General features: G+C 43.6%; 1 protein-coding gene across 3 annotated transcripts in view; it reads right to left on the minus strand.

Annotated features, from left to right (window-relative positions):
• The window catches only part of GPR39 (G protein-coupled receptor 39), a 197,107-nt gene that overhangs the window by 157,973 nt on the left and 23,795 nt on the right, over positions 1–15,339 (minus strand). For all 3 annotated transcript variants that reach the window (XM_077320259.1, XM_077320261.1, XM_077320258.1), the window contains exon 2: positions 13,691–14,566. In XM_077320259.1, coding sequence (XP_077176374.1) covers positions 13,691–14,558 — 868 coding nt within the window. In that variant the 5' untranslated portion in view covers positions 14,559–14,566. The remainder of the gene's footprint in view (positions 1–13,690; positions 14,567–15,339) is intronic.

Here is a 15,339-nt window from a genome sequence, read left to right on the forward strand (position 1 = left end):
CACTGGTCCCGAAGAGTACCTTGCATTAACTTATAGCTGCTGTATGTTTCTTGGAGAAGAATGTGATTATCTGTAGCAGTTAGAAATTAATTTCTTCCTTCGCAAACTATTATGAAATGGAGAGATTCAAATGGGTAGCCATGTTGGTCTGAAGTAGCACAATAAAATCAGAGTCCAGTAGCACCTTTAAGACCAACAGATTTATTCAAGGCATGAGCTTTCGAGTGCAAGCATTCTTACTCAGACTATGAACTGACCATCATGACAGTGGGAATATAAAAGCAAAAGTTAATTTTGTTACATTAGTAAACTGTGTCACAGCATCCATACACAGCCACGTGATAACTCCCTGCCAAATGGAGTATTGTGATTAAACTCAACATTTTGCCAGGGTTTTCTAAAAAGGGACATACATATATCTCTTCCCAATCCTAAATGCACATCAATTTAGAACCAGTTCTATAGAACATCAGGGTGCCATACTTTATGTAAGTATCTTTATGGTCAAAACACTACAGTCACCACACTGTCCCTGTTTATACTCTGCTGAACACCAGGTTGCCTGGCAGGATTGCAGTGTAGGCAGCAAGGAAGACACAACACCATTTTCTTTTTGGAATAATAAAAGGCCACAGCTTTTATTAACACAACTCCAGCAGGAGCGTTAGCCTGGCATGAGGAGGAAACCTCAAAACACGGTCAGCAGACTGTACTTTGTGAACGATCCCAGATGGCGCCCTGGAGTCCCTTCCGTGGTATCAGCCCAAAGCAGGGATACCCCTTGCCAACTGGGAAGACTGTGGGAAGATGGTTTTAGTGGGGCCCATCGGGCATAAGCCTCTGTCTGAGTCCCCAAACCATCTGGCAACGTGAACATGCCATCCCAGCCGGGTTGGCACACCCGCTCACATACGCGCCATCTCTTATGGAGACCCCAATGACGAGAGAGAACTGGTACACAGACCTGTCTCCCCCAAAAGGAATCCTCCCATGCCAACCGCCAGCTGTGACGATGACAATAAAACTTAAACAACTTAACCCAGCATAACTAGGGAGGGAGGGAGGGAAGCTTCCCGCTGCGCCGCCAGGGAGGAAAGAGGCAGAGCATGCCTGCTCTGCCCCTTAAGAAGGCGTTGGACACGCCCTCCTCCTCCCCTGCATCTTAGTAATTCTATCGCCACTTCACAAAGAAGTGATATAAGGATTTTCTGAAAGCCTTATTGGTTTATTTACAAGTTGCCTTATTGAAAGAACAGCAGTGTAAGCCTGTATCAACAAAAATGCATCCATGTATCAGCCACTCTTGTTTATTAGCATATTTTTCTCCTTGGGTTCATGCTTTGTGACTTTGCACACTGAAACACTTTTATGAGAAACAGCAAGCTTTGCAGGGTTGCCAGCGTTTTAAAAAGGTGATGTCCTTTTTAAAAGTTTATGATTTAGCAAATCAAACATCCATAAAATGCTGGGAGAAAAAAAAAGTTCCATTAAATACTGGGACTAGGTGGATAGGCATTAAACACAATGAGAGAAGCCCTGATAAAGGCAGACAGAAACAAAAGGATTGACCGAACATTTATCCTCTTTGAAATGAGCACTGTACTTATTCTAGTGTTGAAGATCTTGATGTAATACAAGGGCAGTAGTATACATACATAATTTACTACAACAATATCATACAAAAACTCTGGCACATTATGCACTCTTATAATCTAGCAGTATGCCTAAACCAGGAATATGTCAATCAGTTGCCAACAGGCTGTCACATTTACTAGATGTTAGTGGAATTCTGCAATGATAAGGACACTACCTTGTAGATCGTACATCATCTCTTCCTGTGGATTACCTTTTTACGATGCTGTTCAACCTTTTGTAAGCTACCAATTGCTCTTTTCAGGAAAAACATATGCAGAATCTTTGTACACAGTCTTTAGAGATCCAGGGATCTCCTGGAATTATAGCTCATCTCAGGTGACAGAGATCAGTTTCGCCAAGGAAAATTGCTGCTTTTGGGGGTAGACTCCATAGCAGCATTATACTCCACTGAAGTCCACTCCAGGCTCCACCCTCCATGTCTACTTCCCAACCCAGAGCTGGCTCTCATGTATGAAATTAACTTCTTTACACATTAGCATTACGGCACTATTATAAGAAGGCACATTCTATAGAAATGCTGTTTTGACTTCCACTACAATTACAGAGCCGTCTAGAGAAGCCCCATCCCTGAAATGATTACTTTTTCTTCCTCCAACCAGGCAAAAATACCTTTAAAAAGCAAAACATTATGCAGAATTCTTCTTTCAGGTTGCATGTTAGCTCCCATACGTTGTAATTTGAAGAACAGCCTGAAGAAGATTCCCAGAGAACTCAAGAGCTTGCACACAGATATATCTCATTAGCTTTATCCCAATACAAAATATTGAGTTCATTCTGTTCTGGATTTTTGATCATTTCTTCATGTCCAGGCTGATACATTACCGGTTAGCTTTGATGAAGTCCAAGAGGCCCAAACACTATAGTCTGGTCCACATCTTAACCTACACTGGTTGAGATGCCATATTCAGGGGTAGTCAAACTGCGGCCCTCCAGATGTCCATGGACTACAATTCCCAGGAGCCCCTGCCAGCATTCGCTGGGGACATCTGGAGGGCCGCAGTTTGACTACCCCTGGCAATATTTCATGTGTTTTATAGCAATAGGTACTTAAAAAGCAATAGCAAACCAAATTTACAGCAGTTTCAATATTCAAGATTTAAGCAAACTGCTTTCGGTACTCACAGGCAACCAACCCAATTCAAGGTATATGGGAAATCTGAAATTTATTTCTCGTTACCAGATACACAGAAGTCCTTTCTCTCTGCCTACCCCTTTAAAGACGAAAATCTCTACCTCAAAAACTTCTTCAGTGTTGCACCGCTAGACTAGGATTCTGTCTACACTTGCAACTGTTAACATAATCAGCCTCAGAAACTCTGCCAGAAACAGCTGGCAAACCAGCTCACAAAGCTTTCCCCCCCCCATACTTCCTTTCCCAACATCTTTGCCTGAAGAGGCTGGAGAACCACACAGAACAATGAAAGACTTTCACTTTAGCAAGCTGTTCTCCAAACTGAGGAGCATGGGCCCTCCTGCTATTCTCCCTTCAAATATCCACCAGTTCTGAGCCAAAAATAAAAATAAAAAGGATTCCCTGAGGAGGGGGCAAAATCAGCCAGTCCAGTCCATTAGCCACATGGGAAGTGCAGAGGATGAAAGGGAAGCAGAACTGAGCTGCCCACGCTGTTCAATAAAGCTAGCCAGTTTCAGGTGGACTTTCACCTGGCAAGGGGGGGAAGCATTCTGCAGAAAGACAAAGAAATGTCTCCCAGCAACTACAAAAGAGCCCACAAACCTTTAGTCAAAAACAAGTGGGGATAGATTTGTGGGAGGCCATCTCATTTCCCCTTCCCTCACAATTTCCTCTTTCCCTTTCCTGAAAGCCCCCAGGTAGTATCAAGTCTCTCAATTTCGTGCCTCCTTCAATCCTTCCAATTGCCAGCCTCCAGGGACACCTGGAGATCTCCTGGATTCACAACAGATCTCCCAACTACCGAGGCAAGGTTTGGGAAGGGAAGCACAGAATGCCATAGAATCCACCCCCAAGGCAGACATTTTCTCTAGAATTGATCTTGGTCAATCCAGGTAATCTGCGGCCTCAACCCAGAGGTTGGCAATGGCTGCTTTAGAAGGTGGGGTCTCTGGCATTATACCTCTTGAGGTCTCATTTGTCCTCAAACCTCACCATCCCAGGATTTAGCCCCCAAACCTGGAGTTGGCAACACTACCTCTTTCATAGAATCATTGAGTTGGAAGATACTTCCAGGGTCATGTAATCCAACCCCCTGCACAATGCAGGAACTCACAACTACCTGCCCATATACAGTGACCCCAATTTCATGCCCAAGTGATTCCCCCCAACAAAAATATCCAGAATCCAGTCTGGCCTGGAGGAAATTCGCCTACTATCCCACAGTAACGATCAGCATTTCCCTGGATATGCAAGGAAGAGCCACAAGAGACAAACACTGACACATACATTCCTGCCCACCTACTCACGATCTGCCTAAGTTCATAAATTCATAGGTTTCCAGCCAACCTACTAAAACTCCAGCCTGCAGCACGGCATGAAACCTCCAGTGCATAAATGGTCTAAGTTAGCGGTCCCCAACCTTCTTGTAGTCGGGGACCACCTCCGAGGGTGGGAGAGAGCCGGCGGCCCAGCCACAGCAGCTGCACGTAAACGCGCACGTACAGTTGCCGCGTGCGCGTTTGCGTCGCTGGCGTGCCAGCGGCCACACCTGCCTCTTCCCTCCCTCTCGCTGCGGGGGGGGAAGGCAGGCGCGGCCGCTAGCGGCCCGGTACCATGGCCTTAGCGGCCCGGTACCGGGCCGCAGACCGGGGGTTGAAGACCCCTGGTCTAAGTGACAACCTTTCAAGCACCTAAATACAGCAATCATGTATCCCAGTGGTCCCCAACCTTTCTGAGGCTGGGGACCGGCAGGGCATCGGGCCGCGCCCACGGGCCACGCCCACGTATCGGGCCGCACCCACGGGCCACGCCCGCACGGCCGCGCAGCCCGGCCGCGCAGCCCGGCCCTGATTCCCTCTCCCCGCCCTCCTGCAGTAAGAAGCTTCCCGGGCCGCAAGCTTGCGGCCTGGGAAGTTTTTTACTGCGGGGAGGGGGGGCGGGGAGAGGGAGCTGCGGCCCGGCGCCATGGCCTTCGCGGCCCGGCACCGGGCCGCGGCCCGCAGGTTGGGGAGCACTGATGTATCCTCTCAAACCTCCTCTTTTCCAGGCTGAACATTACCAAGTCCCTCACCCTTTCCTCATAGGGCTTGGTCCCCAGACCCTGGATCTTTCTCATCACTCTCCTCTGCACCCTCTCAATTTTGTCCATGTCCTTTTAAAGTGAGGCTTCCAGAACTGCACACAGGTGTGGCTTGACCAATACAGTATACAATGGGACTATGGCATCTTGTGAATTTGATGTTATGACTTTGTTGATCCAGCTGAAGATTACATTTGCCTTCTTTTCTGCTGCATCACACTGTCTGCTCATATTTACCTTACATTCTACAAGTACCTCAAGATCTTGTTTACACATGCTGCTACCCAGAAATGTATCTTCCATCCAGTATGCATGCTTTTCATTTTTGTGACCCAGAAGTAGAACTCTGCACTTACCTTTATTGAATTGCATCTTGTTCTCATGTGCCCACTATTCCAGCATATTCAGATCTTGTTGAACTCTATCTCTGTCTTCTGGGGTGTTTGCTACTGCCCCAATTTGGGGTCACCTGCACATTTAACCAGGAGTCCCTCCGTCCCCTCATCCTGATCATTGATAAAAATGTTGAAAAGTACTGGACCCAGTACCGAACCCTGTGGCACCCCCACTGCTCACTTCTGTCCAATCCAATGAAATACCACTGAGAACTACTCTTTGGGTGCAGTTGTCTAGGCAGTTCCCTATTCACCTAACTATCTGAAATTCCAGCCTGCAGTCCTACAGTTTACCCATCAAGACATTATGGGAACCTTGTCAAAAGGCTTACTGAAATCCAGGTAAACAACATCAACTGAGTTTCCATACTGAACCTCTGCTCTTGGTTAGAAAGTATCTCAATTGTGGAATTCTCCCTCCCCCAGCAGTTCATAACACCCCCGCCCTCAAGTATTTTGTGCCGTCAGGGGGTCTACCTTGCAATCTGAGAAATGCTGCTTTAAGTGAAAAAAGATAACAGCAAAACACTGCACGCTTATGAAAACGTTGGTCATATATACTAGGAGAAGGTACAGCTTTCTAGTACGGTAGAGCTTAGTCTTACTAATCCCTCTTCAATACCCACTTTTGAATTATCTAACTGCAGTTAGACTACTTTTCTGCCACTTTTCTGTTCTTGTCTCAGATGCAACACCAAATTCTTATAGTCTCGTATTTTCCCCCTTATGTTTTAAAATGTTTTAAAATGTGACCAATTTGTTTTCATTATTTCCAAACATTGCACCAAAGTACAGCACTAAAAACCACATACATTTCCACTTGTTTTTCCACTTATATTCTCCCTTCTTGAATAGTAGATTTATGAATTTAATTTCTGCTTTATAGAAGTTATCACTTTTAACAACTAGAAGAGAGAGACTCTAAATTGTTTTTATTGCTGCTAGACTTTTCAAGACATCTTCTCTATCTTGTCATTTACATTTCACATTAAATGTGAAATACATTTGGAATGAGAAAATATTTGCTTTAATTTGACCCATCTGTTAAATGAAATACAAAAGGAGCTGCTAGATCGCAATATTTAAATTCAGCAATTTGTAAACAATATAGCTGCTCATTCTGCCTGGGTTAAAAGCACCCTAAAGCATAATTCATAGGAAAGCCACAGCTTCAAATGCATTGTATTATCCTCATGGACGAAGACCATGAGCTCTCTCTTCTGTTCATTAATTTATTTTTCTAACTCAAGTTAATTAGTGAGACTCGTATTAAAGAGTCATTTGAAATACAGCACAGAAGTCACTGAGAAAACAAAGGCATTAAAGCAATGCTCCTTGCAGAAGGAAATTGGGAAATGGCTTTTATTTTGTATCCTTGTGCCTGCTCAAACAACTCTTTTTGAACCAGTGAAGATCGGCCCAGGAGAACTGGTTCACATTAGGCTTAACTGTATTATAGAACAAATCCCCGGCATAAAGCATCATTTTGCAAAGAGTCTTAAAGGTGACACTGAATTCAAACTTTGTTTTGTAGAGAATGGACATTCCCAGTTCTATTTGCTTTTGAAAGGGGGGGGGAGCCATTTTCTAGTTTTCTAGAATTGTATAAGTTTAGAACATTGTACCGTTGTAGGAAGATAAAGACTATGGTTTGTATTTCAGGGAGATGAGAGAGACAAGACTGAGAGCAGCACCTTCATCTGAACCAAACAAAAACAAAAAACAAATAAAGCTGTCTATTTTTCTGACCACAGACAACTGAATGAATACAGGCAAGAGAGGCAGCAGGGCCAGCCGCCTAGAAGATAACAGGCCTTCATAACTACCTTCATAGCTTTGTGGTGAAACCACATAGATCGTATTGCTAAATTCCTATGATGTATACAATATTACTCCTATCTTGAAAGCAGATTTAAGAGACAAATTGCATAGCCGGTGATCACAGTGCTGCTATGAGACTTGCTCATATGCTAAAGCAGATTACATGACTTGGACCCTGTATTTTAAAAGCTGCATAATCGCAAACTTCACAAACCAGAAGATGCACATGCACACCCACGCCCCCCCCCCATGCAAGCAATACTTGCAAGAAGAATCTCTCGCACCCTGCACTGAGAAGGGAGTAGTGCTGTTTAGATGTCAAATTAGGCGGCTACAGTGAACTGGTTCATTTTTAATGGTTTTAACTGTTATTTTATTGTTTCATGATTATTGTTATTGTTCATGTTGTAAACCACCCCCAAGATGGTTGTGCCAAAGGGTGTCACTATAGAAATAGAATATATATATATATAATAAATGAAATGATAATGAAAGCACTCTGAGTTTTCAAGTTAGATCATTCCAGGCCTGAGCATTGTAGTACTAAATGTGATACTAATAAGAATGCTGGTTCCCAGGTGAAGCCTGTGGATCCCCTGGAATTATAGCTCATCTCCAGGTGACAGAGATCATTTTCAGTGGCAAAAATGGCTGCTTTGGAGGCTGGACTCAATAGCATTATACTCCAGTGAGGTCCCTGCCCACCTCAAATCCCACCCACTCCCAGCTCCACCCCCAAAGTCCTCGGGTATTTCCCAACCCAGAGCTGGCAACCCTAAGTACTAATGTACTTGTGTAGTAATAAGAATCTGCTTCAGGAAATTCATTCATTCAAATCTGACCAGAGCCATGTACTCATTAAAAGTGCAATCTAGTGAAGAGTTATACCAGTATAAGCCAATTGTTACCATGATTTTAAGCAAACTTTTTAAAGTTCTTTCTCTCAATCAAATATCAGTGCTATTATAAGTGCCGTCAGTAAAATATTTATAATTATAATTGAACATGCAGCATATTTTTCAGTGTTAACATTTTAAATTCTTGTGAAACAAAAACTAGAAATTATGAGCTAGAAGTTGACATAAAATAATACAAAGCAAGAGTCTTCTTGATTCAAATAAAAGTCTGTACAAAGCAACTTGAATATGAGATCCCTGATTTTCCTTCAACCCCCCCCCCCCTTCATCTTCTGTTTTCCATATTAGCTACACATTTTCCCATGTTGATAGAGTATTATTGACTCTTGCTCACCTTATTTGGACATCCTCAATACAACCTATTTTAAAGATACAGCTGGCACTCTGACATTCACTGTATTTGGAATTCCTGGCTTGAAAATTTGTTCCACAGACAAGCAACTAGCTGGGACTTCATTGACCACAGATCATAGCAAATGTGTTTCTAGCTAGGGCAGAACAGCACCATTATTAATCTGTCTAGGAATGCAGAATTGTTAATCTGTGCATTTGACATCCCTCCTCCCCCCCCCCCAGTTTCCAAAGTGGATAGCTAAAAAGAAATCAAAACAACTCTGGCTTGGCAGACTACACATTCATATGCTAGCTAGTTCATTTATTTTAGTACTACACTTGTATGAAGCAAGCCCGCAAAAACGAGGAATTGTGGCAATTCAAGCAGAACATGATGAAAAGCGCAACAAAGAGCCCTCCACGAGATGCTGAGGCTACATGGATCACAGCCTGGAAAGATTCTCTAGATGGTGAGATGACAACTTGATTAGGTTTAGTTTGAAAAATGTGGCAGGAGAGATCAGAATCAAACATAATTCCAAGGTTACTGGACTTTTAATAGACTTTGAGAAAAAAATCCCAGGAAAGCAACTTCATCCATGTGATCAACTATCTCCCTCACCAAGATCTAGCTTAAAGCTAGCTTTCTTTTCTATTACTGTTAATTCAACCCAGTGGTCTTAAACAACCTCTGATAGATTATGTTTAAACAATTAATGGAAAGTCTCCTACATAACAATAGGGTTTTATGAAGAAGTTTTAAAATGTTTCTGTATTTCTACAACAGCCAGAAATCTAGCAACCCTATAGGTAGCCCATCCATCTTCATTGCTCAGTACCTTAGAACAGTTGGAAAATCAGAATCCTTTCTAAGTAGAGAGAAAATCAATCCCTGCCTGAGTTTTAAACATTCAGGGCAGTTTAAGAATACGTGGTTCATGGACTCAATGCAATTGACTCAATTTTCTGTTCTTTCTAAGTATTGAATACAGCAGTGGTCCCCAACCTTTCCGAGGCTGGGGACCGGCAGGGCATCGGGCCGCGCCCGCCCGGCCCTGATTCCCTCTCCCCACCCTCCCGCAGTAAGAAGCTTCCTGGGCCGCAAGCTTGCGGCCTGGGAAGTTTTTTACTGCGGGGGGGGCGGGGAGAGGGAGCCGCGGCCCGGCGCCATGGCCTTCGCCGCCCGGCACCGGGCCGCGGCCCGCAGGTTGGAGACCACTGGAATACAGCATATCTACCTGACAAGACTGCAGATGACAAAGCATTCAGACATGGCAACATAAAAGTGCATGTATATTTAGAAGAAGAGTTGGTTCTTATATGCCGCTTTTCTCTACCTGAAGTAGTCTCAAAGCAACTTACAGTCGCCTTCCCTTTCCTCTCCCCACAACAGATACCCTGTGGGGTGGGTGAGGCTGAGAGAGCCCTGATATCACTGCTCGGTCAGAGCAGCTTTACCAGTGCCATGGCCAGCTCAAGGTCACCCAGCTGGTTGCATGTGGGGGAGTGCAGAATCGAACCCGGCTCGCCAGATTAGAAGTCCGCAATCCTAACCACTACACCAAACTGGTGTTACATCACAAAATCACCTTGGGATACAAACTGGTGGCAGAATGCCAACTGTGAAGGTTGAGCAAACTCTTCTTGATCTTCTTGATGTAGTTTTTTAATTCAGATGTTTCATATGACTATTCGTTGTCTTAGCTCATCAACATTTACTTTCCCCAACAATTCTATTAAAATCCCTAGGTCCACTAACGTAATTCACCAATTTGTCCCAGTTGTTTAATTTAGTAATTGTTTAATTTATGATTGTTTAATTTAGTAATTGTTTAATTTATGATTGTTTAATTTAGTAAGACTGAGAAAACAACTCCAGATCTAACTACAGGAATTTTAGCTTTAAATTCATGCACTTCAGCTCTTAGAACAACACCAGACACACATCCAGGAGGCCCCAATATTCTACAAAGAAACTTAAATACGGGTTGATCAATATCTTCAGTAACAGTTTCATATAACAAGTGACCAGTTACCTTAGAGTTAAATATTCTGCTTGCTGGAGGCACATATTGTCCCTCTGAAGTGTAAAAGAACCTAGAGATTGCTATTCACAGCTCACATGAGTTCTCCACATAAGACCTATTACATAGGCAGGCCACAGTCCATTTATAATCCCTTTGTTTTACAGCCGTAGACTTTGCTACACTAATTACCAAACATTCCTTACATTAGTATTTAGGAAATGGACAGAAGTTTATGCAGGCCCACTATGGATCCAGACAACAAAATTGTGTCAGTCATATACAGGAGAACTGGTAGCTTCACTAATGCGATATAAAGTGAGCGGCAGTCTTCTTGAAACAAAAAAGAATTAACATCATCATCAGGAATATATAAATTAAATAACAGAGGGACCAAAATGTATCCTTTCCTAATTCCTAACTCTACCAAAACAGGATCTTTCGGTTGTCCTGAAGGGCCATGCCTAACTTGGACTGTTGGATGATCATAAAACCGATGAATAAGAAATAGGAAACGTTCATCCATGCAGTGGTCCCCAACCTTTTTCAGGCCGGGGACCAGGGGGGCGGGTGGAGAGGGAGAGTGGCGCTCGTCGGTGGACGCAAATGCACAGGCGTGGAGCTACCGCGCCTGCACGTTTACACCCGCACCTCCCCCCGCAGCACGGCGCTCACTGGCGGGTGCAAACACACAGCTGTGGAGCTGCCGTGCCTACGTGTTTGCGCCCACACCTCCCCCCCCCACAGTATGGCACTCGTCAGTGGGCACAAACATGCAGGCACAGAACTACCGCACCTGCACATTTGCAGTGCGGCGCACACCGGTGGGTGCAAACACGGAGGTGTGGAGCTGCCGTGCCTGCGTGTTTGCACCCATGCTTCCCCCCCCCCCGCAGCGCAGCTAGGCTTGAGTGATTCAGCCGCTGAAGCGGCCAATTGCTCCCAGACCAGCGAGCGCCGCACCACAGGGGGAAGAAGGCACGCCCACTGGCGTACCGGCACCCTCGCCTCCCTCCCCCTTGCCGCGGCCTGGTACCGAGGGCTTCATGGGGGAGTTGGGGGATACTGCAGATATTTCTCCCAATTTTGCCCATGGCTTATCTCTCAAAAGCATTTCTGAGATCTATGAAGACCGCACTTGGTGATCCTCTCTTATAACAGGTATATTTATCAATAATAAACTGCAGAATGTGGCAGTGATCAATTACACTTGGTTTTCTTCAAATGCCAGACCATTCTTTGCCCAAGATGGTCTTATTTTCTAACCAACTTATCAGCACAGTAAAATTGGGAAAGATTTGCACCCGGTATAAGAAGAAGGGCCAGGTTTATTTTGTTAGCAGAACTGCCCTCATGGTTATCAGATGAACAGAGCAATTTGTATACTCAGAAGTATGACTAATCACACATTCTCACTAGAAGAGCTTTTTTGTGTGCCTAAGAGTTGTTTTTCGTACCTAAGCAGCATGAAGAATAATTGGTTTTTATACCCTGCTTTTTACTACCTAACGGAGTCTCAAAATGGCTTACAATTACCTTCCCTTCATCTCCTCATAACAGACACCCTGTGAGGTAGATGGGGATGAGAGAGTGCTGAGAGAACTGTGACTGGCCCAAAGTCACCTAGCTGGCTGCATGTGGAGGAGTGGGGAATCAATCCCAATTCTACAGATTAGAGGCCACTGCTCTTGATTACCACACCAAGCTCGCTCTCCTAGTATGTCTACTAATAAGTAGTTTTAGGATTGCAGCCAAAGACTACTACTACGACTATTAATAATAATAAATGTATAGCCCACCACTCCCAGACAAGGTGGCTCGTGGCAGGTAACAAAACAAAATACCCAACAATAAAACCCACAATAAAACATAATAAAAATTATCCTTCCCTGGTGATGAAAACAGATCCCCACCCACACTCAATGGACTTCCAACAACTTGTGCCTCAAGGGAATAGATGGTAAGGGAGCAGACTGCTGTTCTGGCCATTTCGGAGATGGACCCTAGATCTTAATGGCCCAGGCCTCAAAGAAAGATCTGTCTTTCAGGCCCTGCGTAACTGAGAAAGCTCTGTAAGGACCCTCAGCATTCATGGGAGCATCCACCAGGTCAAGGCCAGGACTGAAAATGTCCTGGCCTGAGTCAAACTATTAATTTAGTAAGGGCTCCCATACAAGTGCCTTTTTAAATCTGCAGTGTCATTGCCAGTTATATGAACAGGTAGTACTAACCTACCTGAAACAACTCCAATTGCTTGCCTAATTATTTTGGTTCACAGAAAGGTCACAGTTGTTTCAGGGCAGCTCCCCCTGTAGAAAAATGGGTCAGTGGCAGCCACATACTCCAAAGCAGTGGTGTGGATCATGGCCATTTCCCACTCCCAAGCTGGTAACTGGAATCAGAGAAATGATTTTCTGAAAGGACATACCTGATTCAGGGTACAATTTGGGCGTGAACAGTGTCATCCTAACCAAAGCTTCATCATTCTAAATTAATTCTAAATTCATTGAAGTCAGCAAGCTCAAATTAATAACTGTGTTTAGGATGACATTCTTTATTGATGATTTTTTAATCAGCATCCTAATCACTGCTCCATTTACTCAGAAATAAGGCCCATTGATGTCAATGGATCTTACTCTTAGGTATTTCAGTCCAAGGAAACAATCATCAAAGAACTTTTGATTACTTTCAGGCTTTAAAAAAAGTCTAATGTATTAATCAGTTCCCACTGGTCCCTATCCCATCCTTCTCCTACATACTGTGGGGTAAACTATAAAGCAGCAGGATGAGTCTAATTTGCCCCCCAATGGAGAAAATGCATATGAAGTCATATAGAGAAAGCAAACTGAATTTTTAGTGCCCCATGCTTAATTTAACTGATACAAAGTTCTAGCACTATACAAACAGCGAATTTAGCCTTAAATTGAAGCATTTCAATAAAAATAACTCTTTAAAATGATAAGAAAACTGGAGGAGGGTGCATGAGCCAGCAAGAAAACCCAGCCACTTGGCTCTGTGCATAAAGAAAAGGGAAATGCAGCTGAAATGAAAACCATTCCTCTCAAATGCACATTCTGAAGGCACTAATGTTTACTTTAATATCATCAGCACACAGGTTCCATACAATTTATGCATCCCACTTCCTTTCTGCTGAGCAGAAATTATTTCCACAATGAATAGGGAATGGTGAAACTCTAAAGGGATATGAACCCTACCGCATTTTTCATCATTCCCACCTGAATCAACTCTAGCCATGCCTTTTCCCACTTGTTTTGCCATTGCCTAGAGCCACTTCTACCACAAAACTCCCCACCAACCAGAGGTGATTTTACCTAGAAATAGGATCGTCTGTTTCCTGGAACTTCTGCTGTCTGGATTTTCAGTTTTCCTTAGGTACTGGTGTTGGCTGTTCCACTCTGCTTTTACTGCTAAGGTTCCTTTTTTGGGGAGCATCAGGGTTTTCATCATTTTCCGGCACATAAAGGCTACGGATCCCAAAACCACAACATACACGATCAAGGCAGTGAAGATACCAGTCTGATAGACTTTCCATTTGGAGGATAAACTGGTGCAAATAGTCACGTTTAACCTTATATCAGGCATGTGGTGCCTCCCTTGGGGTTTACTGCAGGCAACCAATCCACGATAGTCCTGGATGACTTCTAAGGGGTATTCAGTGCCCATGGAAAAGAGGAGTGGAAGGGCCACCAAAACTGAGGTAATCCAGACAAAGGTAATAAGGATCTTCACTTTACAGTGTCCAGATGTAGCTTTGAACTTGAAAGGGTGGCAAATGGCAATGTATCTTTCAAAGCTTAGAGTGGCCACATGCAGCACTGTAGCATAGCTGCAGGCCTCAAAAATGAAGCAGTACAGCTTACAAGCTAGATCACCTTTAGGAGTAGAAAACGGCCTCCATATCATACTGAAGAACTCCACAGGCATTCCCAGCAAAATGACCAGTAGGTCTGAGCAGGCCAGGCTGACCATGTGGTCTGTAACTTCTTTCTGCAGGTATCCTTTCTTTTGCAGCACTCTGGTAGTGTGGATGGTGATGCTGTTGCCTAAGATGCCTGCCAGAAAGATGATGACGTAGAGCACTGCAAGGGTGATCTTGACCCAAAGAGCCACTTCAAATTCCGGAATATGGCTGTCATCAATGATATCCCAACAATCCAGTTGATCATTTTGTGTGGCCATGAGTAGGTCTAATTACAAAGAGAACAGAGGAAATGAGAGAAAATATCAAGACAGAGATCATCATACTGATATGCTTAAAAACAAAATAAGAGGTCTGCAGAAACACATTTGACAAAAATGATTTTAAGGTACCACTGATTTTTTCTTTCAGTTTTTCTCTGCTACTGGAAGTTGGCATCTGAAATCCCGACAATGTTAACCCACAAGAAAACTACCCAATGATTTAATTGGTCAAGAAGCACCTTGAATCAACAAATTTTTATTCAAGGTATATGTTTACATGTAAACATTTCACTACATCCTTACTTCTGTATTCTCACCTCAGCAGGGCCATACATCCTCTTCACTATTTTTTATTTGGCATAGTAGATTAAAATAGTAGATCTTCTTGATTTGGGGTGTTAATTTGTTGCTCACCCTCTACTAACAAACATGGACTGGTAACTTGGATTTCATTAAAATCAGAGTCCAGTAGCACCTTTAAGACCAACAAAGATTTATTCAAGGCCTTGAATAATTGAACGCCCTGAATAAATCTTTGTTGGTCTTAAAGGAGCTACTGGACTCTGATTTTATTGTGCTACTTCAGACCAACACGGCTACTCATTTGAATCTTGTATTTCATTGTAGCTGAAGAAGTGTGAGCACAACCAAAAGCTTATACCTTGAATAAAACTTTGTTAGTTTTGACTAAGACTTTACTCGTCTTAAAGGTGCCACGGGACTCAGACTTTGTTCAACCTAATGGTTATGGCACTTATTCCTTTACAGCTGAATCCTG

The sequence above is a fragment of the Paroedura picta genome, chromosome 2, assembly GCF_049243985.1.
Source record: "Paroedura picta isolate Pp20150507F chromosome 2, Ppicta_v3.0, whole genome shotgun sequence".
NCBI classification, from domain to species: Eukaryota; Metazoa; Chordata; class Lepidosauria; order Squamata; family Gekkonidae; genus Paroedura; species Paroedura picta.